The sequence below is a fragment of the Camelina sativa genome, chromosome 14 (genome assembly GCF_000633955.1).
Source record: "Camelina sativa cultivar DH55 chromosome 14, Cs, whole genome shotgun sequence".
Taxonomy (NCBI): domain Eukaryota; kingdom Viridiplantae; phylum Streptophyta; class Magnoliopsida; order Brassicales; family Brassicaceae; genus Camelina; species Camelina sativa.
The window spans coordinates 19,001,561-19,021,377 of NC_025698.1; the positions used below are offsets into that span (position 1 = coordinate 19,001,561).

General features: G+C 39.2%; 2 protein-coding genes across 2 annotated transcripts; one reads left to right on the forward strand and one right to left on the reverse strand.

Moving 5' to 3' along the window:
- LOC109128703 (uncharacterized mitochondrial protein AtMg00810-like) lies at positions 13,411-14,295 on the reverse strand. The gene has a single exon (XM_019235547.1). The coding sequence runs from the start codon at positions 14,293-14,295 to the stop codon at positions 13,411-13,413; it is 885 nt and encodes a 294-aa protein (XP_019091092.1).
- On the forward strand, positions 15,522-17,486 carry LOC104741975 (tryptophan aminotransferase-related protein 3). The gene is made up of 5 exons (XM_010462922.2): positions 15,522-15,909; positions 16,023-16,326; positions 16,439-16,737; positions 16,833-17,113; positions 17,205-17,486. The coding sequence occupies exons 1-5, from the start codon at positions 15,626-15,628 to the stop codon at positions 17,417-17,419; spliced, it is 1,383 nt and encodes a 460-aa protein (XP_010461224.1). The 5' UTR covers positions 15,522-15,625; the 3' UTR covers positions 17,420-17,486.

Sequence of the window (19,817 nt, forward strand, 5' to 3'; positions counted from 1 at the left end):
TTATTATACTTTGATATTAACTATTTATTATTGGATATTTATTGAATATTGTTTATTGTTTCTGTTATCCGCTATTGATTATACTTTTTTTCAAAGGGACTTTTCATATAAGAAAATTATTATTAAAATATTAGAAAATTTCCAAAAAGATACAAAATCGATTCTAAAACTAGCGATTTTAGATATTCTCTTTCATGGGTTTCTCCATGTAACAATTTCCAATTAGCTAAAATATTTTAAATAAATAAAAATTAAATTAAATAAAAAATATTATTATTAAAATTTATTGAGATCTTCCTTGTTTTTGTTTTTTTTGTTGTTGGAGGTGCTCTTAGTCTCTTCAATACTACGAGTCATGCGAGCTAAAGATTCCGGCTTGATTAAAACTTTTGTTCTTTAAACATACTTTGGATTGGTCACAACAACTCACAAGTGTTATTCTTGTTGTTGCATCTGGGCATTAGTAAAAGACAAAGCTGTTTATGAAAAGATGGAAATACATATAAGTTGATAAAGTATCGGAGTTTCGAGAGACACATAACTTCAATTTGCTTAAAGTTAAGAAGTCGCCAGTATAAGAGACGGCGTTTGGAAGGAAACCGTATAAAATGTTTTGGTCCCTGAGGAGACGTATGGGCCTAGATCCGGAATCTCTTAGTAATTAAAAAAATAATCGTGATTGGGGATGGAAGTGATGAAAAATATTCAATTCTGAGTATACTCATCATTATATTTAGTTTTTGAGTTTGAATGTATACAATTATAAAGATCATTATAAAGTTTTCAAAATTATACTCTATCTGTTCCAATATATAAGATTTTATAGATAAAAAGTTTAAGGTTTAAGAAATTATAAATGTTTTGTTATTTTTACCTAAAATATATAATTAAATAATTTTCAAAAAAAAATAATCAATAGAAAAAACTGAAGAATACAAAATAATCATAACATACTAAATAAACATAAATGATCCATAGAAATCTGAAAACAAATCTTATAAATTGGAATAAAATAAAAATGCCAAAAGCTCTTACAATTTGGAACAGAGGAAGTACCAAACATGAAACTAAAATTATTTAATAAATTTGGAGTGAAAATAATTAAACAGTCCACCTGAAATTTAAACTTCCAATTAGAGGAGACAAAATTAAATTTCGTCCAATTTTAAAATAGTCTCCCATTCACCCTCCAGTGCTTTACTTTCGTCTCTAGCACCTCTGTTTAGGAAGATTTTCTCCTTGCTTTTCTCGGATCTGTGGCGACAGAAACCATGGATTCAACCCATAGATTCATACCATGGATTCAGATCTTTATTTTAGGTATAAATCAATGGTTTCACTTGCTTGTGTGTGTAGCCCAATAGATGAGAGAATCGCTTCACTAAATAGTTTTGGAAATACTTATGTATCTCTTTTGTGTTGCGGTGCAGGTAAAGGCAAAGTGTGATCGTGGAATCAAGGCAATGAAGAGAAGAATGTTCAAGTGGCTCGATTTGTTGATTTATGACTTCTATTAGCTTGCTAGAGTTGGGTTGTGAGACTGTTGCCTAGGTTGTTTGCTAAGATTCCTGCAGATTTTCAGCCCAACATGACTTTAGAGGTGAGACCAGTGAGGATTCTCGAGAGGAGGATCAAGGAACTTTGACGGAAGAAGATTCCTTTAATTTGATGAGAGTCACGTGGGATTATGATGGGGTTGAGGAGCTGTAACATCCCGAACCCAATTTTGGGTGGATGTCGATCGCAACAAAGGAGGGTGTCGGTCGACACCACTAAATTGGTGGTTTTTCGATTTGTTTCAAAATTGATTAGTTTAGCTTGGTTTAGTTTGGAAACCCTAAGTCTCGTTTAAAAAGGCATGGCCAGCCTATTGGAAACCCTAAGTCTCGTTTAAAAAGGCACGGGCAACCTATTTTCTGGGGGGCGGGTGGTTTTTGTCGCTTCTAAGAGAGAAAGAGAAAGAGAGAGGGATATTATGAGCTTGATCCTAAGAGCAAAGGGAGCTTTGAGGTAAGATTGGGGTGTCGAGCGACACCAAGGTGGTGTCGGTCGACACTAGCATGTTTTTGTGTATTGGTCATAGGAGGACAGCTGGAGATAGGTTTGGATGAGGAGAGATCGACGGAAGTGATGTCGTGGGCGTCGGTGTCGACTGACACTAGCAGAATGTCGATCGACACCATGTGTTGGATCATAAGTGGTGTGTTGGGTGACGATCGACACCAGGTGGAGGTTCTGATCGACATTTGAGGAGTTGTTAGTGAATCGGAGTATTCATGGGGAAGTGTTGTCCGTGGCTGGACGGAATAAAATATTCCACCTCACCTCTCTTGTTACTCTAAGCCAATTGTATGGCCATTGCGATGATCTTTAAAGACATTTTGTGGCCTTTTTGGCGGGATGTTGAGCTAATGTTGCTATGAGTGGCTTGTTTAGGTGGTCCTTCGAGATGTGTGGCATGTTGAGGCGGTTTTTTGGGATATGTGGCCTGTTTAGATGGTCTTTCAGGATGTTTGGCCTCTATGGTAGTCTTTCGGGATGATTGGCCTTGGTGGCAGTCTTTTTAGGATATTTATTTTGCTTTGGTGGTGGTCTACTGAGACATTTGTTTGGCTTTGAGGGCGGTTTGTTTAGACATTTGTTTGGCATTCTTGGCGGTATATTTAGACATTTGTTTGGCCATAGTGGCGGCCTTTGTGGCATTTTGTTGACCCTTATGTGGTCATGAGGTATTCTAGCGTGTGAATATGTGGTTGGTAGGATATTGTGATGTTTTACGCGAGCTATAGGAGGGAAATCTGGTTAGGAGATAGGAATCTGACGTATTCAGAATTGTTTGCTCTAAGGACGGTTGGTCCTGAACGACTCTTTAGGAAACTTTAGCTCTCCTAGTACCGTCATAGTGTGAGACTGGTATATCGACTTCGGATGATGATCCGGGGATAAATTGTAGGGTGGCAACCTGAGAGACAAATATTAGACTTCTTTTATATTATTCCATGCGGGCTTAGGCCTGATGAGGAGCCAATATTATGGTATGCAGGCTAAGGCATGATGAGGAGTCAATAAAAACTCAAGGTCGAGACCTCTAAGTAAGGAAAGTCCAAAAGTTAGAGTAAATAATGTCTAAAACGTGAGTTTTTCACCTATAGGTAACCTTCGTAGATCGGTTGGAGGAAGTGCGGACTGTGGAAACAGTTGCATGAGAATCATTGGCTGATGGTTGTTCGAGATTCGAGGACGAATATATGTTGGTGGGGGAGAATTATAACACCCACATACAAAAATTTTGGTTTGGGTGTCAATCGACACCAAGGAAGGGTCTTAGTCGACACTACTAGTCAGTTGGTTCTCTAATTAATTATAATTTATCCGGTTTCGCACGGTTTGATGAGACAAACCCTAGGGCTCATATTTAAGGTTGAAGTCGACGCCCTAGAGCCTGGGTTGGCCATTTTTGTTCGAGAGAGAAGATAGAAAGAGAATCCCTTGAGAAATCATTCAGTAAGCGAACAAGAAGGTTTATGTGCCTGTTTTGGTGTGTTCTGAGCGATGAAAAGGAGATCTGAGCGTTTGGTGGCATTTGGAGGTTGTTATGGAGCTCCAAACAAAGGTGAGTGCATGACCATATGATATGATCATGGATGCAGCTAAGGAGGAGGAGCTTGTAGCTGAGCTTGAACCTGAGGAACTTGTAGTTAAGCTTGAACCCGAGGAGCTTATAGCGGAGGAATCATTGCTTGTACCTGAAGGACCAATGACTAGAGTAAAAGCTAAGCAGCTAAGCTAAGGAATGCACTAAAGAGGCTAATTAAGGAGCTTATGGCCAAAAATATCATGAGAAATTATATTGGGGATGATATCTATCAAGTCCAGCCCACTTTGAGCATAATACAAGCCCAAGAAAGCCCAAAATAATCCCTTTATTTTGTGGTCATAAGAGGGTGACGAAAATAGTGTTCAACTCACTTTGGAAAAGACACATTGAGAAGAGAAACATGCACCAAGGATTGAATCTTCATTCAACTTACTATCTTTATTATCTTTTAGTTTCAAGAACAATTAATACTTGGCTTTGTTACCAAGTTTCTTATCCCTATATAAAGACATGTAATCTCATTTGAGAATCATCAATCAATTTTTCTTTTCATTTTAAGAGTCTATCTCTTTGTTCTTTGTCTAGAACACTTTCTTGTTTCTTGGTGTGTAATATCCAAGCAACAGCCTCCTCTTGCTGGACTAGTGTGTCATATCTAGCAGCGATTGGAGTTGGGAATATCAGCAGCCTTCCGCAACTACTGTGCGATCCCTCAATCCATCAAATCTCCCTTGTTGCACCTTGCACATTGGTGAGTTTCTATCCTTTCTAATCCGGCTGAGTGATCCTCGAATTTTGGGCGTATCAAGTGGTATCAGAGCCGCTCAACCGGTACTTGTCTGTTCATCTTCTCATCTTCCATTTCTAAATACTTATTCTTTTTCTTTCTATCTTTAATATGGGTCATCTCCTTGCCTAGGCCATTTCTATTTTCATAAGAAAAAAAAAAGAGAGGAAAAATGGAAAAAAAAATCCTTAAAAAAAAAAAAAAAAAATTGCATTTGGCTAAGTGGTGGAAGAGAAATCCAGCTTTGGAGTGGTTAAAACAGATTTCACAAAATTCTCTTGTCTTTATATCTTCCTTCTTCTCTTGTTGCTTGGGAATTCCATTGGGTTGCTTGGATTTGTTCTCTTAGAACTTAGGGAGAAAGCTCTTGAGTGACCTACCAAAATTGAGAGAAACAGTTTTGTGTGTGAGGATTTTTATCTGCTAACTTTTCATGTTAAGTTTTCAGGAAACCATGGAAAGTGATGGAGAAAGACACTATTACTAACCTTATGAATACATGTCTAGAATTCTGTCGCCGGACTATCTAAGTTGCAAATGAGAGCATTGAATGACACTATTACTAACCTTATGAATACATGTCTAGAAGAACTACACCAAAGGCTCGACGAGATTTAGAACAGCAAACAAACCCTGAAACATGGATTTTTCTGTGGATAGACCTATGAATGAAAGTATGATGAACAAACAAACAAACATAGGCTAAGATGATCAGATGCAGTGCAAGGTGTTTCAATGCCCTTATGATGCTGTAGCATAAAGGATGTCAATCCATAAAGAGTGTGATATGTAAGCAGTCAAGATGTGATCAATTCATTCAAGTTAAGCCAAATATCAAGTTGGTTTGTTTCTAACAACCTAATGACAAAAATGTAAATGCAGAAGATTAAAGCAACTTAAGACAGTACTAATGCATAAATAAACTGTAGAACAAGTGCAATAAACTATGCTAAGCAATAGAAAACTACTAACAAATGCAACTAAGAGCAAAATGAAATGAAACAGAGCATAAAGAAGGAAGTAAACTGGCGCTTTAGTAGCACTCAGTCGAGTGCATGGTCGAGTGGGGGGTCGAGTGGACTTCCGGATGAAAAACAGAGACAGGACAACAATCAAAACAGAGCAAAACACAAGTAAATCAGACAACAAGTGAATAACAATATTCAAACAAAGAAAACAATAAACAAAGAAGGTCCTAGGATGAATTCATGGGCTGGACTCAAGATATGGTTATCTAAATTGATCAACAAACCTCAATTAACAATGAGCTATCTCTAGACAATAATCTTCTAATACTTGTTAATCCATTCTCATGGCAATAACAATCAAGCTTAGATACTCTTAGACCTAGTTCTCACTAGCTATTACATATAAAAGCAGGCTTTAAAACCCAGATCATCAATGTCAAAAATCAAACAAAACATCTAATCTCTTAGCATGTTTCATAATAATCTCTAGCATTAGCCTTATCTAGCAACTTAAACATTGGTATGATGCTAAGGAGCTTAAGATCTACCCTTACCTTCTCAGTATAACAATAGCATAGAGTGCATCTAACCTAGAAGAGATCTATAAACAAGCAAGCTTGACCAATCTAAACAACCATAACCCTAATCCAGCCTAATCCGTCCCTAAGATCCTAAGCCACTAATCAGATCTAAAAATCATCATGAAGAACACAAACCCAAAAGTTAATGAAACTACCATGAGTAGAAAGATGAGATAAAGATGAACAATTTAATACAAAGAAGTGAAAGCAAATACTCAACAGATTCAAAGTTATGAAGGTTACAAATCTATGAAAATCTAGAGGAAAGATAAGAGATAATGCAATAAAGTAAAAGTGGCTAAAAATGGCAAAAACTAGGTTATGAGGTGTCTACAGGGTCTGACTTCCGGCCACAAGTGCCAGTACATATATATAGTAAAGAGATAGAAACCCTAGTTAGCTAGAGGACAAAACAGAGAGGCGGCGGTCAGCTCGACCATGTGCTCGGTCGAGTGCCTGTTCGAGTGGTTGGTCCGTCATGTAGCTTCAGTCTTCGATCTGGGATGATATCTGTTCAGTAAAATCCGCATTACTCTGGAAGAACGCCTCCGATTGACTTGAAACCACCGGCATTAGAAACGTAACTCAATTTCCTACAACTCTCATAAAGTATGCGGAAGCTGAATCGCAACGGAAGATCTTCATTCGGATCGATCTTTGAGGAGCTCGTTATGCATCCGACCGAGTATTCGACCGTGTGCCTGCTCGAGTGGTATGGTCGAGTGCCTTCTTTTCCCTTCCTGATACTTCCAATCCTCTTGGTTAGCTCCAGAAATAACACCAAGTCCTTCCTTACCCTTTTAGAGCTCCATAACACCTAATAATACTCCAAATGCACAAATGTATACAATGCATGCTTCTAAACATCCTAAGTTCATATTTGGACATAAATGGCTATAAAACCTAAGGAATCACTTCTATATGATGCAAAACATTAACTAAACAAGGCCTTAAATATGGTAAAATATAGTGACATCAAACCCGTTCTAGACCCGCAGCTAGGAGAGAACGTTCAAGGAGGACTTACCGGCCCGAGGAGGAAATTGAAGAAGAGGAGTTCCATGAAGAAGATGATCGATCCATCAACCGACCTAGACGAAGTCATAGAAACCGTGATCAAGGTGATGTTAATCCTTTTGGTACAAGAAATGACAATTTAGGTGGTTTAAAACTTAAAATTCCAACCTTTGAAGGTAAAAATGATTCGTATGTTTACCTAGAATGGGAAAGGAAAATGGAGTTAGTGTTCGATTGTCAAAAAATTTCTGAACTCGAGAAGGTTAGGTTAGCAGCAACTGAGTTTATTGGCTATGCTATTACCTGGTATGATCAAGTTTTGATTCACAGGAGAAGGACAGGTGGAAGACCAATAGCTTCATGGGATGAGCTCACTACCTTGATGAGGAAACGGTTTGTGCCGGTTCATTACCACAGAGATCTCCACCAAAAACTAAGACGCTTGCTTTAAGGAACCAAATCTGTGGAGGACTATTTCCAGGAAATGGAAAGCTTAATGATCAAGGCGGATGTAGATGAAACCTTAGAAGCTACCATAGCCAGATTCCTTGCAGGCCTCAATCGGGACATTCAGGACAGAATGGAGCTTCAAAAATATGAAACCTTGGAGGAAATGTTGCACAAGGCGATTCTAATCGAACAACAAACCAAGAGGAGTGGTTTCTCTAAACCTTCATTTGCTCGAAAACCAAGTTATCAAGATAAAGATAAGTCTTCAACCCCATCAAATTCAGTTTTTAAGACTAATGCTCCTACTCGTCTTGACAAAGGAAAGACAGTCGAGACCAACAATTGGGCAATGGATATTTGGTGTTTCAAATGTCAAGGACTTGGACATTATGCCAACAAATGTCCAAATCAAAAGGTAATGATCCTCCTAGACAACGGTGAAGTGGAGTTCGAGGACGATAAAGAAAAAGAGGAAGATCTCGGTCCAATCTTTGACGAAGAAGAAGAACAGTTTGAATATCCAACTCAAGGGACACTTCTGGTCACTAGGATATCATTGAGCGTTCAGCCTAAGTCCAATGACCGAGAACAAAGGGAGAATCTCTTTCACTCTAGATGTTTAGTTCAAGATAAATTTTGTTCGTTGATCATTGACGGTGGAAGCTGTACTAACGTTGCTAGTGATACCCTTGTTAGGAAGCTTGGACTTGAGACCAGACCTCATCCGCGGCCTTTTAAACTGGAATGGTTGAATGAAACGGGCGAACAGTACGTCAGGGAGCAAGTCACGGTTCCTCTTACCATCGGCCGATATGAAGACGAGATCCTGTGCAATGTCCTTCCCATGGATGCAAGCCATATCTTTCTAGGATGACCTTGGCAGTTTGACATGATGGTGATACATGATGGCTACACCAACCGGCATTCCTTTGAGCATAAAGGAAAGAAGATCACTCTGGTTCCTTTAACTCCATTGGAGGTCAATCAAGACCTGGTACAATTGAAGAAAAGTCGGGAAAAAGAAATTAAACCAGCAAAACCTGAGGTATCTCCTAAGAACTCTAACTTCTTTGTCAAAGAGAGTCAAGTAAGGAAATCTTTGTACTCTCAACAGCCATTGCTTTTCTTTGTGTATAAAGAAACACTAATGGGATTTTTTGATCTTGCACCGGAGCTCCCGAGTGATTTGATAGATGTTTTGCAGGAATTCTCAGATATCTTTACAGAAGAGAACCCTAACGATTTGTCGCCAATAAGAGGTATAGAACACCAAATTGATTTCATCCCTGGTGCGTCACTTCCAAACCGGCTGGCTTATCGAACCAATCCGTTGGAAACAAAGGAACTTCAAAAGCATATTGGAGAACTTCTTGAAAAAGGTTACATCAGGGAGAGCCTAAGCCCATGTGTTGTACCTATTATCCTTGTGCCTAAGAAGGATGGCTCTTGGCGCATGTGTGTAGACTGTCGTGCCATCAACAACATTAAGGTAAAGTATCGACATCCTATTCCTACTCAGTCTTGGCATGATATTTCTATGGATTGTATGCTTGTTTTGCCTAGAACTAGGAGTGGTAAAGATTCAGTTTTTGTGGTCATTGATCGATTTTCAAAAATGGCACACTTCATTCCATGTCACAAAACTGAAGATGCTACAAACATTGCTGAATTGTTCTTTAGAGAAATTGTGCGATTGCATGGCATGCCTAGAACAATTGTTTCTGACAGAGATACTAAGTTCTTAAGCTATTTCTGGAAAACTTTGTGGTCTAAGTTTGGAACTAAGCTGTTGTTTTCAACTACTTGTCATCCTCAAACTGACAGACAAACCAAGGTAGTGAAAAGAACTTTGTCTACTCTTTTGCGTGCTATCATTAAAAAGAACATCAAATCTTGGGAAGAATGTTTGCCTCATGTTGAGTTTGCAAATAATCATTCAGTTCATTCTACTACTAAGTATTCTCCTTTCCAAATTGTCTATGATTTCAATCCTCTAACGCCTTTGGATCTAATCCCTTTGCCTTTGAGTGAAAGAGTTAGTATGGATGGGAAAAAGAAAGCTGAACTTGTTAAGCAGATTCATGAGAAAGCCCGACTCAATATTGAAGCAAAGACAAAGCAATATGAGAAGCAAGCAAACAAAGGAAGATGTCAGCTGGTGTTTAAAGTGGGAGATCTAGTGTGGATACACTTGAGAAAGGAACGTTTCCCAGCTGAAAGAGAGTCTAAGTTAATGTCACGGGTCGATGGTCCATTCAAAGTTCAAAGTCTTGACAAAAATCAGTGACAATGCTTACAAACTCGACTTGCAAGGTAAGTACAAAGTGAGTTCAATTTTTAATGTTGCTGATTTGGCGCCATTTGTGGCAGATGATTCAGATTTGAGGTCAAATCCTTTTCAATAGGAGAGAGATGATATGATCATGGATGGAGCTAAGGAGGAGGAGCTTGTAGCTGAGCTTGAACCTGAAGAACTTGTAGCTGAGCTTGAACCCGAGGAGCTTGTAGCGGAGGAACCATTGCTTGTACCTGAAGGACCAATGACTAGAGCAAAAGCTAAGCAGCTAAGCTAAGGAATGCACTCAAGAGGCTAATTCAAGAGCTTATGGCCAAAGATAGCATGAGAAATTATATTGGAGATGATATCTATCAAGCCCAGCCCACTTTGAGCATAATACAAGTCCAAAAAAGCCCAAAATAATCACTTTATTTTTTGGTCAAAAGAGGATGACGAAAATAGAGTTCAACTCACCTTGGGAAAGACACCTTAGGAAGAGAAACATGCACCAAGGATTGAATCTTCATTCAACTTACTATCTTTATTATCTTTTAGTTTCAAGAACAATTAATACTTGGCTTTGTTACCAAGTTTCTTATCCCTATATAAAGACATGTAATCTCATTTGAGAATCATCAATCAATTTTCCTTTTTATTTTAAGAGTCTATCTCTTTGTTCTTTGTCTAGAACACTTTCTTGTTTCTTGGTGTGTAATATCCAAGCAACAACCTCCTCTTGCTAGACTAGTGTGTCATATCTAACAGCTATTGGAGTTTGGAATATCATCAGCCTTCCGAAACTGCTGTGCGACCCCTCAATCCATCAAATCTCCCTTGTTGCACCTTGCACCTTGGCGAGTTTCTATCCTTTCGAATCCGGCTGAGTGATCCTCAAATTTTGGGCGTATCACCATGGCTTATCTGAGCATGAGATCCCTCTGTTTCTATGTTCTATGGTTTTGTGGACTTATTCCTTGCTTGTTTGCGTGTTTTTCGTGATTTTTACGGCCTTGTTTGGCTTCTGTGATGTTCTCTAAACGGTTGGTGGCTTTGGAAACCGAATTTCGGTCGATGACGGCGTGTGAATCGATTCTAGGGCATTGGTGTCGATCGACACCAGGATGGTTTCGATCGACACCAACTCACGATGTTTCGCGAAGGACCAAGGAGGGTGTTGGTTGACACTGTAGGTAGGTGTCGGTCGACACCAATGTTTCAACAGACGGCTGACATGTCTTGTTTGCTTCATGTTTCTGTTATGTTGTTTGTTGTTTTGAATTCTTTATTGGTTGTGTTTATAGCCTAGTAGATGGAAGGATTGTCTTACTAAGTATTTCTGAAAAAATCTAATTGTTTGGTTTATGGTTTGTAGACATTTATTGGATATTGGTTTAATGTTGATTATTTCGATTGTTTGAATTGAATATTGTTAGGTTGTTAGTGAGTATGAGGTCACTAATTAATCACTATATTAAAAAAAAAAAACAGATCCACTTGTTTCAACATCGGAAAAATAGAAATGAGACCGAAAAAATGAAAACATGATACAGAACCAGAAGAATCGTCAATAAAACCAGCAACTAAAAAATAATTATATGTCATTAGCTTACAAATAATCAGCGACTGAATTTTTGAAAACTTGTCTTCCTTTCAGCCTTCGTCTCTTTACTTTTCAATCGCTAATACTATTCCAATGATTAGTAAAAGAACATACCCATATATATATATATATATATATATATATTTATATAATTTTTAAATTTAGTGATGTTAATAAAACCATATATTTATAATGAAGTTTCAGAAAAATATATATATATATATATATATATATATATATATATATATTATTATCTTATTGAATTTTCACAAGCAATAGGCAGACACTAGGCAGACACTGCATAAATTTTCTCTTCTCTCCCTCGAGTTCGCCCTAGCCGTCACCCAAAAGATCAAATCTCTGTCTGCCCTCTCCGGTGATTGGTGCTCCTCATCGTAGCTGTGAGAGGGCCCGTTGCTCTGTATTTCGTTTGTTTTTACTTTCGTTTGTATCGCCTCGGCTAGATCTGGTGGATTGATGGTGTTGTTAGAAGCTCAGCGAATGAGACGGTCTTTACAGTGAGGATTGCTCGACGGTCTTTTGAGTATTTGTTTCGTCCTCCCACAGCAGTTACAGGAGAAGCCTCTTTTGCCTTTGTCAGATCCAGCAGTGTCCTAATCTCTTAGGTGATGCTTCTCAGTTCTGTGGTCATGGGTTCTTGTTGTCTCCTGTTTGAGTAAGCTGACTTTCCCATCTTTCACCTGTTCCATTTAGCTAGGTCTAGGTGTTTAGTGTTGTAGACGTGGTTAAAGTTTGGCCCTTGATTAAGGAGTCTTGTGGTTTGGTTAGAGTTTCGATCTTTGGTTTTTTCATTGCGGTAGGAGCAGTCTTTGTTGGGTTTTGTGGTTGCATGTTGATGGTTTTAATTCCTGGTTGAGTGAGTACTATATTAGCGTCAAGGACAACATGTATACCTTTTGAGAGTTGAAAAGCTTATCTCACCGGGGTCATGATAAATGATCTTAGAAACTGATGAGAGTGCTTTCTTGACCAAGTAACTTGCTAAGATTTAGGAATCTCAGGAACTGATAGCCAAAAATTGCATATCTTATGCAAGAAGTTGTAGTGAGCTTTCCTTCTTATGGCTACAAAATCTCCTATAAATTAATCTTATTTTTTAAAGTTAATTCCTCGAATATGTATAGATTTTTGGTGCTATGGAAAAAACTGAGAAAATTGCATTCATCCTTGAATAAGAATTTGTTTTATCTTGTTGTACTCTTAGCTACATATACATATTTTCATATAAACTACTGGTAATTTAAACTCTCTAGGTCCACTTGTGCTTGAATAGGCGGTGCACAAATCTTAGATAGGTAGATCAGTCCAAGAGTTTTGAAACTATTTTTAGTGGTTTAAACTCGTTTAGGTCCGCTAGTGAAGATCAATCCAAGGCTGTAAAGACCAGATATATACAATGGACACAATATAACATGATATCGTAAGGGAAGATTACAAAAAGTTGGAATGAAAACAGACAACTAAAATACGGTACTGGATTCTAATATTCGATTACAAGGACTTATATATGTTGATAATAATAAATCACAATATTAATTTGTCGATTTTTTGTCAACATATTATGCATAGTGTGATACAATCATTTAAATTATTATTGTACACGAACCATATTATCCGCTCTAGGACAGTCACAAGACACATGATAGAGACATTCCTTCTGCGGTTTTAAGGTCCGCAGTTTTAAGTATTTATACTACGTATGCTAAATATACGTATCAAGAGAAAGAATAATAACGCATGCATATGAAAATTATATCTCTTGTCAATAAACAAGAAAGAAGTTTGAAAGTAGGTAAACTTTGTATTGAATCAAACTTAGCTTTTGCTTATACAAGGTGTTGATATTTATACTACCTAAAGAATATTCTAGGTCCTTGATATTATGTAGGATCTTGTGACATCTGTCAATCATCTAGTCACTTGCTTTTATGGGACCAAAACGGTTTGATAGTACCATGTTCAGAGAATCCGCAGGTTTGATCAGTTGTTCCTTTTGTGTAACCTGCACATTTGTCTTCTTGTGTTGCAGAGAAGGTTGCAGTGACCTGTCGCACTCTTGAGGGGTTTTGAACCGTTGACCTTTGTGTGAGACTTGGGCCGTTTCTTGTTGTTAGACATGAGCTTGTTGTTGGGCTTGTGGCTTGACATTAACAGCCCCGCGCAAACTGAGTGTGGGGGGAAGACGCACATTCAGTTTGTGTCGTAAGCGCTGAAAGGATGGTCGTGGAAGGGACTTGGTGAAGATATCAGCAAGTTGCAGTTCGGCTGGAATGTGTTGAACCTCAAGGAGACCAAGTGCTACTTGTTCACGGACATAATGATAATCAATATCAAAGTGTTTGGAACGGTTGTGAAGAACAGGATTTGCAGACAAGTGGACTGCAGAAAGATTATCATAATGGAGAAGAGCAGCATACGATTGAGAGATACTAAGATCACGTAGAACCGAAGCAGTCCAAGTGAGTTCAGAAGCAGTGGAAGCGAGAGCATGGTACTCAGCTTCTGTGGAAGACCGAGACACTGTAGGTTGACGCTTTGCAGACCAGGACACAATATTAGTGTCCAATAAAACACAGAACCCAAAAGTAGATCGACGAGTATCCTTACACCCCGCATAGTCACTATCACTGTAGGAAACAAGATGTAGAGGACTATTCTTGTAGAGATGCAAACCCATTTTCGAAGTGCCACGAAGATAGCGAAGAATCCGTTTGAGGAGACCAAAATCTGACTCAGTGGGAGAGTGCATTCGTTGACAAATAAAGTTGACAGCAAACTGAATATCAGGACGAGTAATGGTCAAGTATTGAAGCTTCCCAGCAAGACTTATGAAGTAAGAAGGCTCAGAAAATGGCTTAGTATCCTTGAAAACATGATCAAGACATTGAGGCAGAGGAGTGTGAACAGAGTTACATGTTGACATATACGCATGTTGAAGGATCTCTTCTGTATATTTTTCTTGTTGTCTCTTGTTTGAGTAAGCTGACTTTCCCATCTTTCACCTGTTCCGTTTAGCTAGGTCTAGGTGTTTAGTGTTGTAGATGTGGTTAAAGTTTGGCCCTTGATTGGGGAGTCTTGTGGTTTGGTTAGAGTTTTGATCTTTGGTTTTTTCATTGCGGTAGGAGCGGTCTTTGTTGGGTTTTGTGGTTGCAAGTTGATGGTTTTAATTCCAGAGCTAGCAGTACCACGGTACGACTCGAAGAATAATATATCATCTTGACCATTCCCTTCGTTTGCTTCCGTTCATATGCTTCTCATCGTTTTGACGCCGCTTGGTTTTTTTGGTTGCGATTGCGTTTTATCCGCCCAACCATTGTCTCGTTCATCACCCTAGGTCTACTTTTCCAGTCTTTGATTCCCTTAAGTTTGTTTCCCTTTCTAAGTTTAGGCTTCGGTTTGTTAGAAGTTATGCTAGTCTTAGTTGTTTGCAGTTGGCTCTTCTCTTGGTTGGTTGTTTCGTTGTGGTTGATAACTTCTTCGTTCCATCATCGTGCACTTCTGAGTTTGGTTTTATCGAGAGGTTAGGCTGCGCTTCTTGTCCTTGCTTTGCAGATCGGTTGAGATCTTACTGCTTTTTGTAAGGCTTCTACAGAGAAGATTTTGGACGTTGTTGTCGTCATCGCCACATCCAGTAGTGTTTCGAGTCTTTGCTTGCCGGGTTTTGAAGTTATTGGTTCTGTTACTAGAGATTGGTTCTCTTCATGATAGGAGGTGGTCGTTCTTAGCTTGTGATTGGCCGTGGGCATCCTTGGTAGTTCACATCCAAGTGTTTGGTGAGAAGAGTTTTTTTGCATTCTAAAACTAGTGTATTGTGTAAAGGGTTTTGCCTTGTTGCCTAATTCTTTATTTTGAGGGTTCATCCTTTTTTTGGGTTTAATTTCTCTGCTTTGTAATTTTTTACCACAGTATCGTTTCATGACTCCGGAAACTTTTGTTTCTTCGTCGGCTTAGTTTCTCTCTTTTAGACTTTAAATTCTGGGATATCCTTGTTTTCCGTCGACTAAGATGTAATTCACGATGTATCTTTCAAAATTTTTATAATAGCAGTTGACAAAAAAAAAAATCATCTTATCGAATAATTCTGTTATAGTTTTTTTTAATAAATGGGATCCTGTTCCGGATACTAAAACATTGGATCCGATTGCGGTATTCAAAAAAAACCTGAACAGTCCAAAAAAAAATCCCACGAATCCGTTAAAGGCCACAAACATGTTAGTTTCTATTAAAATATTGTCCTATCAAAACAATACAATTATAATAGTCATGCGAACCCTCCATTTTGCATCTATGTAGCAATCTTTAACTTTTTTGCAGGTCAAGTAAAGATGATGCGGAACAAGCTAGTCGTTGTAGTATCGATCATCTTGAATCTTGTACTTACCATCCATATTCTTTATAATAATTCAACCACATGGAATCCAACATGGACCAATAGAGCAGCCGCGGAGGCCGAAGCTGCAGCCTCTCTTTCATGCTCAGGGCATGGCAGAGCTTACGTGGACGGTCTTGGTGTCCTTGACGGCCATAAACCTCCTTGTGAGTGCAACAACTGCTACACAGGCAAAGATTGCTCCTTCTTTGTACCAGATTGCCCTGTCGATGCTGACTCGTAATAACTTTCCTCCCCTTTCCTTAATTTGCTGTCATCTTAGTGACAAAACCAGCTTTGGATTCAAATCTGTTTTTTCGGCCTTAATCCTTTTTTTTTTATGGAATTTGAAGAGGAAACCCTTTGTTCTTGGAGCCTTTCTGGATGCGTAACGCAGAGGGAAGTGCGGTTGTTGAGTCAGGGTGGCACAGGATGAGTTATCGTTATAGCGAAATTGGCTCATTTGTGTCTGCAGAACTCGAGAAGATCATTAGAGAGCTGCATAATGTAGTGGGAAATGCAGTTACTGATAACAGATTCATAATCTTCGGAACTGGAGCCACACAATTGATTGCAGCTTCTGTTCATGCCTTGTCCCAAACTAACTCGTCCTCATTATCTCCTTCCAGACTTGTGACTTCTGTTCCATACTACAATGTAAGCAAAAAAAAAAAAAAAAGGCTCTGTTCTTGGCTTGATGTAACAAATCGATTTTTGTGGATCTGATCAGTTTGTCTTTGTGTGTGTGTGTGTGTGTGTGTGTGGGCAGATGTACAAACAACAAGCAGATTTCTTTAATTCTGCCGATCTCAAGTTTGAAGGAGATGCGTCTGCGTGGAAGAAGAGCGAGGGCAATGATAATATGACAAGAGTTATAGAGATGGTGACATCTCCGAATAATCCAGATGGGAAGCTGAAAAGAGCGGTTCTTGACGGTCCCAATGTCAAAACAATTCATGATTGTGCTTACTACTGGCCTTATTTCTCACCTATTACACATCCAGTTGATGAAGATTTGAGCTTGTTCAGCCTCTCCAAGTCTACGGGTCATGCGGGCTCAAGATTCGGGTTGATTGATTTACTTTTGCATTTTCTCCTAGTAGTCTAAAACAAAGCTTTGGATTGGTCACAACAACTCACAAGTGCTATTCTTGTTGTTGCAGCTGGGCATTAGTAAAAGACAAAGTTGTTTATGAAAAGATGAAAAGATATATAAGTCTAAGTAGTATGGGAGTTTCAAGAGACACACAACTTCATGCTTTGCAGTTGCTTAAAGTAGTGATCGGTCATGGTGGAGATAATATATTCCATTTTGGTTATGGAACGTTGAAAAAAAGATGGGACAAACTGAACGAGATCATGTCCATGTCCAAGCGTTTTTCGCTCCAGACAATCAAACCTGAGTACTGCAACTATTTCAAGAAAGTTAGGGACTTTACTCCATGTAAGTTTTTTGTTCTAAAGCAGGAAAGCTAAGACTTTGGTTTGGTACTATTTAAAACGTATATTTTTTTGTTTGTTGTGTCCTGTAAAAGCTTATGCTTGGGTGAAGTGTGAGAGACCAGAAGACAAAAACTGCTACGAAATTTTCAAAGAGGCGAAAATAACAGGACGCAATGGCGAATGGTTTGGATCGGAGGAAAGGTTTGTGCGTTTGACTCTCATCAGATCACAAGACGACTTTGATCAGCTTATTGCTATGCTGAAGAAGTTTGTCTCCAAGGAAGCTGTATTAGTTGGCTCTATCTGAAACTTTTTGTTGTGATCACATGTCTTCAATTCAATCATATGAAATAAATATCTTGATTTCAGTCACATGTCTTTAGAACTGATTAAAGAACAGAATGAGACAGCTCAACTTGCACTCAATGTTCTACTTTTTTGAGAAAAAGAATAGTTTTTTTTCTTTTTCTTTTTTTTAGACGATAAAAGAAAAGTAGCTTGTTATCATAACAAAGACACCACCAGTATATCATTATTACTTATTAGAGATCGTAAAATCTTTCTATTAGTTAACTATTGAGTCATCTCGGAAGATAACCAAACTTCTGAATATAATTATAAAAATAACTTTAGGTGCAATTACTGTAAAGGTATAGAGAACCACAATTCAATCAACCAGCTTAGAAACGCGCCAAGCAAACTCTTTTTTCAATCTTATAAAAACTTTCGTTGGTTACAAGAAATGAACCTAAGCATACTCTCTTGTCTATCTAGCACAACACCCTGTGTAGATCTAAAAGAGTAAAAAACAACACACTCACCTTCTAAGCCTTTTTGATAATGCTTGAAGGTTTACAAATCTCTCAACTTTATCTCCACGAGTGCTAACTCTTTTTGCGGCTAGCCCTCGTCACTTTATACCCCACAAAACAATCTCTAACCTATATCTTTTGTGAATCCTAACTAAAAGGAAATATTCGTTGTTCCTATGAATTATCCTTCCTTATCTCTTCTACGAAAATATACTCTCAATAACTTCGAGTATATCTCGATCTCCTCTTCCTTCCTTCTCACGCATCTTGTCACGGTGTCCCATAATCTTTCTCCACGTCAGCTCATCTGCCACGTCAGCCCATCAGCACTCTGAGACACTTCGCAGGCTCCTGTCACCTTCAGAGCTCTGATGTACTTTCAATCTCCCCTTTTTGACTGAATCTTGCCACACAAGTACCCACTCCATCTATCCTGAAAATGCACAAACAACACCAGCCAAGACAAAACACAACCGTTCTTGCAAAATATTCCAGCATTCAAAAACACGACAATTAACTGATAGGGTCTTGTTAAAATAAATTGTATCAGCACAAAAAAAACAAAACATGACTAAAAAGGAACAAGTCTTAAGTTTTAAAAGGGAGAAACAAAATAAGAGCAACATAAACAACCGCTCCCCCATAGTCCAAACTCCCCCTCAAGCTTCAGAACAAGACTCATCTCCCCCTGCTTGTTTGGCACAGATTAGTCAAAAATATCAATAGGACAAGGCACAAATCAGGACCAGAAACAAGGAGATAAACTACTTACCAGCGTCCAAGGCGTCTTGTAGGATCTTAATTGCCAACCGGATGGCTTTGCGCTCTGTAGACGAGGCACTTCGAGACACAGTCTTAGCAGGAACTGATGTCGTCTTCTTCCCCTTGGTCTTCTTTGCGTCGTGAGACCAAAGACTTGGAACAGATCTCTGAGCCGTCAACAGCTGGTAGATGATGCTGGGAAAAGGCAACCGAAAGCCTGACTGAGCTTGGAATCCCATGCATGATCATGTAGATCACCAGAGCCCTGTTTGCCGAGATATACCCCGTGTTCACTGTTGGAGACCAATTGCTACAACAGATCCAATGGAGATCCTTGATGACAGGATTCTTGATTGCCGTTGACACCAGCTGTTTGCAGAACTTAACTTTTCCATCAGAGAGGAAGAGAGCAAGATCCTCCTCCAGAATTGTAGCCGTCTGCAACCGTTGTTCACGCACATCGACAGACTGCAGACCAAACAGAGCATTGATACGGCTCGGAGAAAAATCGTATACCTAGTCATGGACAAGCACATCGACAGACTCCCCCTCAACTTTGACCGTCGGGAGATTTGCAAAGAATTCATAGACCACATCCGAATCGTAGGACCCAATTTGTGTAATCGTTTTAAGCAGCCCAGCTTTATCTATGAATTCCCTAGCCTTATCAGCAACGTCTAGTGAGTAACAGACCTCTGGAGCGAGCGTTCGAGAGGCATAGAAACCATACCGTCGGGCAGCTTCTGAGGAGATGAACCATTTGGCATCGAAGTCCTTTGAAGAGGCACCCCGAGACGCGGTGGAGGTGTCCTTATCTCTGGGAAAAGATGGACGTTTGGAGTCACGGCAATCGAGATCAGCAGGCGGTTGTCTTTTGCGATGTCGTGAAGAGACTCCCTTAGACGACGGAACAGGTACAGGCACATCACCGGTAAGATCTACTACAGGAAATCCGGACGACACCTCTCTCGGCAGAGAAGACGAAGAGTCGCATGTCTCATGATTCTCGTGAGAAGGTGAGGGAATTTGGTCCACCCGAGTCGGAGTTGCAGTGGCGGACTCATCGCGGGGCTGGTAAACCACCATTGCTGTTGCGGGATCGATCGGAGCGTGTGGAGTTAACGGAGGCAA

Bases quoted from the DNA above. Each gene is read 5' to 3' on its own strand.
- LOC109128703 (XM_019235547.1), bottom strand. From the start codon at position 14,295: ATGGGAAAGTCAGCTTACTCAAACAAGAGACAACAAGAAAAATATACA.
- LOC104741975 (XM_010462922.2), top strand. From the start codon at position 15,626: ATGATGCGGAACAAGCTAGTCGTTGTAGTATCGATCATCTTGAATCTT. The intron at 15,910-16,022 runs GTAATAACTTTC...TGGAATTTGAAG, and splicing joins TGCCCTGTCGATGCTGACTC to AGGAAACCCTTTGTTCTTGG. The intron at 16,327-16,438 runs GTAAGCAAAAAA...GTGTGTGGGCAG, and splicing joins CTTCTGTTCCATACTACAAT to ATGTACAAACAACAAGCAGA.